At 42.9% G+C, this 8,915-nt stretch overlaps 1 protein-coding gene across 1 annotated transcript in view; it reads left to right on the forward strand.

Annotated features, from left to right (window-relative positions):
* Positions 1-8,593, forward strand: part of WIZ (WIZ zinc finger) — a 121,537-nt gene extending 112,944 nt beyond the window's left edge. Inside the window, 1 exon segment of the mRNA XM_030197173.1 lies at positions 6,047-8,593. Coding sequence (XP_030053033.1) covers positions 6,047-6,197 — 151 coding nt within the window. The 3' untranslated portion in view covers positions 6,198-8,593.
* The last annotated feature ends 322 nt before the right edge of the window (positions 8,594-8,915 follow it).

Consider the following 8,915-nt stretch of genomic DNA (forward strand, 5'->3'; position numbering starts at 1 on the left):
TTCAAATAAAAAAAAAAAAAGTAATCAAACATATAAACGGCAAGTAACCGACTCACCTGCAAATGTGCAGTAGAGTCGGAACGCTGAGAGTGTAGAAGTCCAAGCTCCGCCTCCACCAGCAGTACAGCCCAATAGGTAGGAGGGCTTGGACATGGGCGTGGAAATCAGAGGAGGAGGGAGCAGGGAGGGAAGGAGGCGGCGGAACTGAGGGAAACAGACCTTAGGAGGGAGGGCAGGGGAGAGAGCAGGGCTGGCAGAGGGGGGGGGGGGGGGGGGGGAGACCATAGGAAAACAAAAAAACTAGCCTGTTGTTACGGGCTTAACCGCTAGTATAGGAAATAAAGAGCATTAAACGGAACTGCCTTTTTTCTTTCCCCACAGTTTTAACGAGTTCTTGTGGACTGCAAGAACAGAAGTAAATAATTATTTCAGTGCCCGTGGTTTCAGTGAGCGTTTTTCATATGTCATCTGTTTCCTCGCGTTTTGGCAGCGGGGGTAGTTTAAAAAAAAAAAGGGCGCGAGGCAATGTTTTTTTGTTTTTTTTTTTCCAGGGCAGAGGGAGCTCCGCTATGGCAGTTAGACTTACCCGTTGTTTTTTTTCTTAGTGCTGGAGCGTCACTGCCCTAAGCTTCTGTTAATCGTTTTTGCACTTTTGGGAGTGTTGCTTCCCTTAATTTTGAATTTAATTTCTATGGATTTCTTTTTTTGTTGGAGTCCCATTTTGCTGCTTAGTCATCAAATTCTCTTAGGCGGGAAACTTTGTGGGCAGCCGCCATTACAATTTTCTTTCAGTGCCTTGCTTGCCTTAGCAGACGTCGGGTGAGCTCCGCTCTTCACACTGTTTTGTAAAAAAAAACAACAAAAAAACCAACCAGAGCGCACATTCTAGCAGGTCCTTCCTGAGTCTGCCTGCAATTTCTCTATTCTTTAGCTTCCCTCCAGACCGGACCAGGATTGAACTGATGGGTTGTGCTCGCAGATCTAATTTCTCCTTACCTGCATCTCAGGTTTTTTGTACCGGAGCAGTAGCAAACTGGGTATTGTATTTCCGAGTTCTATCTTGCAGTTTTGCTATTTCTTGCGTTCTGCTTCGTGCATGATCAGGCTTGCCCAGACTAGTGTCGGAACGTGATTTGCTTCTTCTTGTCTCTGGGAGAGCTAGCTTTCTGCTGTTTCCTGCATTCTGCTTCATGCATGGCCAGACTACTGTCAGTAGTGTTTATTTGCTTCTTGTTGCCTCCGGGAGAGCTAGTTTTTTTCTAGTTACATTTTATTTTAGCATTCTGGATGAGTTCTGAATCTCATTGGGACATTTGCATTAAATTTTCAATGCCCTCATTAACATGTTTTTCTCCTCCAGACAGACATACTGGTTTGCTGGCTTTCTCTGGTGCAGATTCTACTGTAGTCTTTCATAGTACTGAGTGATCTTGCATCCTTTTTGCATTACAATACCTTCTGCAGGTTCTTTAATCTGATTATCCTTTGTCTGTAAGGATGTGACCTCATTTTTGGCTGGGTCACATCTCAGGGACAGAACGATTGTTTTTTTCTTTAAATCTAGTTGCAAGGTTTTCCCTTGGGAATTGCTTTTTGCAGTCTCATGAGCTGCACACCCGTGCTCTTTCTCTTTTTGACTGTGCTTTGGTTGTATATTTCTTCTCATAACATAGTTGTTTCAATAGTATAAATTAACTATATTGTGCAACTACAGTGGCTGGTATTTTATCAAGGGACTATAGCCATTTCTGGCACTTCTATTCCTTCTCGTGTATGACATGTTTTCTTTGAGTTCATGTTTAATTTTCTGTTGTCACCTCTCTGACTTCAGGGGAGGAAGTAATATGTGGATGGCACCCTTTGCATACTTCGCTATCTGCCCATATGTGGTCAGTGGCCTAGGACCTAACTGGATCATGTGAGGTTTTGTAGTTTAGGACCCCTGTTTTTACGCTTTCTGTAGCTCAGGAGGGTCTCTATTTCCTCTGTCCATTGGGGAGGCTCTGCCTTACACTTTGTCAAGTTTTGTTCAGACATCTGTTTACAGGCTACCTGTCGCTATCACGGCACTGCAGACACAGTAGGAGACAATTGCCAGAGGCTCTTCGATTTTCAAGCTGTTTGCCCACTCCCTTCTTTACAGTACGGGCATGAACGTTATGCCTTGGGTCTTGTAGTCCCCAGGAAGGAGAGAAGGTTCCTTTGTCTTATTTTAGATAGCAAGGCCCTCAGTTGTATAGAGGCCCTTCGATCCGTCATAGTGGTGGTTCGTGCAGGACACTGTTTTAACGGTCTTCGATCTGCAGGCAGTTTATCTGCATAGGACCGGTCTCCAAATCTCTTGTGCGGTTTGCGGTTCTGGGACACCAGTTTTCGGTTTCGGCCTCTACAGTTTGGTTTCGCAGCAGCCCCTCTCACTTTCACCAAAGTTCTGGTACTGGGCAGTAGCTCTCAGGAAAGGGGGAATTTTAGTTTCCCGTATCTAGAGGACTGGCTATTCAGGGAAACTTCTTATCAAGAGACTCGGCAGGTCTCAGACTGAGTGGCACCCTGTTGGCTAGTAAAAGTGGTCAAGAGCCATCTGATTACTTTGCAGTCTCTAGATTATTTAGGGGTTACCTTTCACACGGCGTGCGGTCGTGGGTCTTTTGTTCCCCAGGGCACAGTTCTCCAGCTGCGATCTCAGTTTCAAGGATTACTTCTAGGTTGCGTTCTTTATGTCCCACATTATATTCAGGTTCGGTCTCTTGGCAGCGACTATAGAGGTAATTTCCTGGGCCAGACCTTTCTGGAGGTCTCTCTAATTTTCTCTCCTATCCAGATATTCTTCTCGGACGGAATCCCTTCAGCGGAGGTGGTCTCTGCATTCCCAGCAGCACAGCAGTCTCTTGTGGTTAAGGTTGGCGAATCTCACTGCAGGTATACCCTTAGTTTTATTTAGGCAGGCTACCGCATGTTCTGTGGTGTCCTTCGGCCACTCCTTCGATTTCTTGGAATTCAGAGCAATTTGTTTAGCTGTGGAGGAGTTTCGTTCCATGGCAATGGCCTATGTCATCCGTCAAACCGAGATGAAGAATCTTCTCTTCAGGCGACAGACAGCGAGTTTCTTGGCATGGGTAAACATTCACCCTACTGCCATTTTCAGCCTTCCAAAGCGGATTTTTCTCTCTTATCTCCCTAGATCCGGGGGATTTGACTCTCAGCTCTTGAGCGTTTTCAACTGATAGTAGCTCTATGGGTTCAGTTCTAGAACTTTTTTTGCTCTCTCTCTCTCTCCTCACAGGTTCCTCGCTTCTTCTGTCGCCGAAAAGACGCGGCAGAGGTAGATGTCCTCTTAAAGCAGTGGTTTTCCGGGCTTCTCTATGTGTTTCCTCCATAGCTTCTCTTGGGTCATATTTTACATAAGATCGAGACACATGGGGGTCCGGTAGTCCTGGTAGCTCCAAATGGGGCCTGACGGCCGTGGTACGCAGATCTTCCTCGGCGTCTCCTCTGCATCTTACTGTTCGCTAGGACCTTCTATCCATACCACGCTTCTTTATGTCTTATGGTTTAGCTCTTCTAAGGGCTTCATTAACTAAGAGAGCATTTTCCGCTTCACTAATTGTTACTATGCTGCGGTTCCGTCGTCAAGCCATCTCTCTCTCTTTCTCTCTCATATTCGTTCTTGGTGTATTTTTTTTGAAGATTGTTGTTCATATGCTGGTTTTCATAAAGTATTTCTCTCTTTTGTCTTCTCCTGCAGGTGGCAGTTCTTTCCTGTTTCTCAGGTTGGATACGGGGTAACTTCTTGTCCCGTCTTTTTGGAGGTCTCTCGTTTTCCTCAAGGTACTTAGTCTCTTTCTCCTGACATTCCGAGAAAACTTTTTTTTTTTTTTTTTTCATCTTGAAATCTCAATCTTATTTTCCTTTTGGGCTATTCTCTTTTTGTTTCCATTAAAGGTTTCTCTCTTGAGACAGTGTTTTTAGTAGCCATTGCTTCGGAGCTGCAAGTTTTTTTCATGCAGGTCTCTGTTTTTTTTTCTTTTTGGAATTTTTTCCAAGGAGCAAGTAGGTCTATGTCTGGAGTACTTCTACATCTGGTTCCTTCTTTTCTGTCTACCGTAGTTTCACGTTTTTATCTTTTCTGTCTACCGTACTTTCACGTTTTCATTTTTCCCAATCAGTTTTTTCTTCTGGGTCTTCACTGGAAATTAATTCTTTAAATATTAAGAGAGCTCTTACATGTTAAGAGAGCTGTTACATGCTAGTTGGCAGCTATTGAACATTTTCGGCGCTCGGATCCTCTTTTTGTCCTTCTAGCTAGTCGGTGTAAGGGTTTGGTCGTTTCTGACCCACTATATCTCAATGGATTAAGGAAATGAGATCTTCTATTGGTCTTCTCTCAGGGAGAGCAGTTCCAGAGTCTGTTAAACCATATTGCACATCTTGAGAAGCGTTTTGTTCTTTGGCTGACCGATTTTTAATGCCCTCGACGCACATTTGTAAAGTGGCATCATGGGCTTAGCTTCATTCGTTGTCTGATTAATACAGACTACATGTTCATTGTCGCCAAGAGGCGGTCTTTGCAACTCAAGTATTCTCAGCGGGTTTCATCGGGTCCCTCCCTTAAGATTACTGCTTTGGTACTTCCCATCAGTCCAATCCTGGTCCGGTCTGAAGGGACGCTAAGGAAGGATAAATTTCTTACCTGCTAATTTGCTTTCCTTTAATTCCTCCGGACCAGACCAGGCCCCTCCTATGTTTGCTCAACTATTCAGATTTCTTTCTTAGGCGTGGAAGTGAGTTCTTCCTTAGCGTCCCTCCGGACCGGACCAGGATTGGACTGATGGGTTGTGCTCGCCTACCAGCAGGTGGAGACTACACATTTGTAAAGTGGCATCATGGGCTTAGCTTCATTCGTTGTCTGATTAATACAGACTACATGTTCATTGTCGCCAAGAGGCGGTCTTTGCAACTCAAGTATTCTCAGCGGGTTACATCGGGTCCCTCCCTTAAGATTACTGCTTTGGTACTTCCCATCAGTCCAATCCTGGTCCGGTCTGAAGGGACGCTAAGGAAGGATAAATTTCTTACCTGCTAATTTGCTTTCCTTTAATTCCTCCGGACCAGACCAGGCCCCTCCCATGTTTGCTCAACTATTCAGATTTCTTTCTTAGGTGTGGAAGTGATTTCTTCTTTACCACACACGGAGTAATTAAATAAATAAATAAATAAAAAAACAGATGCTGCTAATATATATGTAAAAATTTAAGTGGGCCATACCACGTCTCTGGTGAGAGTCACTGGTGAGCTCAGATGCTGGTATATATATATTAAACTTTACGTGGGCCATACCACTTCTCTGGTGAGAGTTGCTGGTGAGTTCTTATACACTGCATTACTGTTGTTTAAGCACATTTAATGAGTGCTTTGTGGCTGCTTTGATTCCATGAGGCACAGAAGGGTGGTCTTTCTTTATTTCTTCCCTGCTTTGTTAGTCAAATACTGAGGCTAGGGTCATATGGCCAGGGCTCTCATTGGCTCTCTAGTCTTAGAATTTTCTCAGTCTCCACCTGCTGGTAGGCGTACACAACCCATCAGTCCAATCCTGGTCTGGTCCGGAGGGACTAAAGGAAAGCAAATTAGCAGGTAAGATCTAATTTCTCCTTTGTTTCCATTGTTAAGATAGGAAAAAATATATATATGTTTGTATTAGACACCACAGATACTGAAAGTGGATGAATTATGAGCTGGGCAGTGGTGGCAGACGTTGACCATGAGTTTGACTATTGTCCATTTGAGAATTTTTCATATATGTTCAGACTTCACCTTCTATACTAAGCAGAGTATGTATTTCACATTTTACTTGCCTCAGAAATGGGTGGGCATATTTAGGGAAATACAGTGGGGCAGGACCAACATGGAGCGCACTGACACATTTTGCACTCCATCTATGCTCTTTATGAAAATGTTTATATAACTGAGGTATAAATTTTGCCTTAGAAAATTAGATGAGTTCGTCCCATGTCCTACTCTCACTTTCTCCCTCCTTTTACTTTTTTAGATTCTGTGATGTGGAATTCCAGGGTCCCCTCTCCATCCAGGAGGAGTGGGTACGACACCTCCAAAGGCACATCCTGGATATGAATTTCTCCAAAGCAAGCCCCCGGCGTGAGGCAAGCCGGACACCGGACGCACTGGCTGCGGCTCAGTGACACCGCTTGGGGTTTTCAAAGCACTAGCATTCCAAACTTAATACTTTGTTCCTCCTCCCCCGCCACGTTTGCTTCTTAAATGCTCCCTCCATCTGTTCCAGCTCCAAAGGCGCAGCTCAATAACTGTTACAAAGTGACACTTAAACCAGTATAAAAAGAAAATTAAATATATATATATATATGTGTATATATATATATGCGTGTGTGTGGGTGTGCGTGTATGTGTTTAATCAAACAGCTGTGTGCTTTTGCTACCAAGGTCCTGCAGCATCCCCAGGAATCCACAGGTCCAGACCAAGGTGGATGGGTGGGGATGGGGCCTGCTATTGATGGGAGTGGGGAAAGGGGTAGGCAGGAAGGATGCACAGTTCTAGGTTTAAGCTGGCACACTACATGAGTGACGGAAGTATGTTGGTGTTGGCAGAGCTGCTGCTGAAAGGGTCTGAAGAGACAATGGGTCAGGTAGTCTTGAAACGTTGACAGGTTTGTTCCTGAGACATGATGTTAAAATTCGCCTGAGCCAGACATTTTATTTTTCTTACTTTTCTTTCACCCACCCCTACTAGCCAGCCTGGGACCCCTTCCCTCCCCCCAAAAAAGAAATAATAATTGACTGAACATAATGTAGGCCAAAGATGATTGCCTTGATCTTTTTTTTTTTGTTCTTGTATTTTTATTTAGAAGGGAGTGAGTTTGGGAACTTTGTGCATGGTTGGAAGGTGGAGTTCCTAGTTTTCTTTTGCACTTGCCTACTATAGGCTGGTAAAAAGAGAAGAAGTTTTAAGAAAGGGAGTTGTTTTGAGAACAAGGAAAATTTAATTCTGTATAGGACATCTAACCTGATATATGTTGATTTTAACTTAGACAGAAACACAGGTGAGTCTGTAGAATGACTGGCTGTGTTCAGTCAACGGGTTATGTCTTTCTCTTTCTGCTTCAGTAATTATTTTCTGAGGGAATTAAGAGAGGACAGGGGCAAGAGGGAGCGGCAATACATGTAATGTTCTTTCCTCCATAACCTCATGCCCCTTAAATGAAATGAACATCCCTAATTGAAATAATTGACGGTTAATGGGACTCAGCTGTACTTGTGCTGCCATCTTGTCTCATCAAAAGCTAGTTTTTATTTGTGTCATGGGCAGCCTTGCACACTTAGCTACCATCTCATTTTTGTAGATGGAGCATTGCTAATTTTAAAGTGAGTTTTTGCTTTTTTTTCTCCTGCACAGTGCAGCCTGCATCATTTTCTTTGAAAATGGCTGAATAGCTTAAAACTGGGTGATGTTACCTAGAAGAAAATTTTAATATAATTGTAGGGAATATTTAATGCATCTGCATTCTCATAGCAAGCACAGTCCTTACTGTCCACCAACCCCTCTCTGCTCATCCAGGAAGTTGACTGCTAATGTATTTCTAGCATTGCTATCTTGAAGGATCACAGCCATCTCTTAGGTTGGATTCGAAAGGAGGTGTGAATGATAATCTTTTAAGATGCAAATCAAAACAGTCAGTCTCAGTGAATAAGCTGTTCAGGAACGTTATTTGCTGTCTAATTAAATATTGCCTTTTTTACAGGTGAATGACTTGTTCTGGATTTTTTAAATTGCTGTTTACAACTATGTGATCTCCTCTTATCCCAGGGGTTCATCAACCCATGTACACATTCCTTTAACAGAGAGGTGGCTAGGTTTGACGACTTAGGGTATTCAGAATAAATCTTCATGAGGCATATTTGAATGTATTTGGTCTAGGCATAGGCCTAACTTTTATTTTAGTTATACTTTGGCCGAAGGGGTGGGAGGAGGTGGTAGAAAAACAGATTCAAGAAATGGCTGTCTGCAGTGGGCAGCCATGGCATCTAATGCAGCGTTCAGAAGGAGAAACCACAAAGAAAGTCTGTTGATGAAATCGGAGCGTAATCTGCTGCTAACTCCTCTGGTCCTCCTCTTCCCCTCACCCACTGGAATGGGTGATATCCGTACCACTTGGGCTTCCTGGTCAAAAGCCTCTTTCTGCCCCATCTCATGAACCTGATAGTTTCTGTGATGGGACAGTCTTGATAAAATATACAAAAGTAACGTGTATTCATTGTTGCTGAAAGAGAATGAAATGTGTATTTGTAGTGAAAGTGGTCAGAATTGTGTCCTGTATAATTTCAAGTCTTCATTCACTGTTGCTTTTTTATGTATAGACTCATTAAATTCTTCACTTTTTTTCCTTAAAACTGTTTAAAGTTTTCTTGTGTAGGAAGTCTGAGCATTACAATAGTTTTTACCTCTTTGAATTTTGATGACTGCACCCCTCTCCCTTTCTATGGGATTGAGAAAGGACTTTTGAGAATTGTTGCCACCTTTTAACCTTTTTCAGTGAACATATGTTGGTTATTGTACTTTAGATGAATGTAAATTTAGATTAAATTTCTCTTCTGAAAAACCATTCCTCGATAGTGTTTTGTTTGTTGGAATTTAGTTATTAAGATTATATTTATTTAAAAGCATTTATATGCTGCTCTTAAGAGGAAACATTTTTTCACTCAACAACTTAGTTAAGGTCTGGAACTCTTTGCTGGAGGAGGTGGTAACAGTGGTTAGCGTGTGTGGGTTTAAAAAAGGTTTGGACAAATTCCTGGAGGAAAAGTCCATAGTCTGCTATTGAGGCAGACATGGGAAGCAACTGCTTGCCCTGGGATTTGTAGTGTGGAATGTTGCTACTCTTTAG

This window comes from Microcaecilia unicolor, chromosome 3 (genome assembly GCF_901765095.1).
Source record: "Microcaecilia unicolor chromosome 3, aMicUni1.1, whole genome shotgun sequence".
NCBI classification, from domain to species: Eukaryota; Metazoa; Chordata; class Amphibia; order Gymnophiona; family Siphonopidae; genus Microcaecilia; species Microcaecilia unicolor.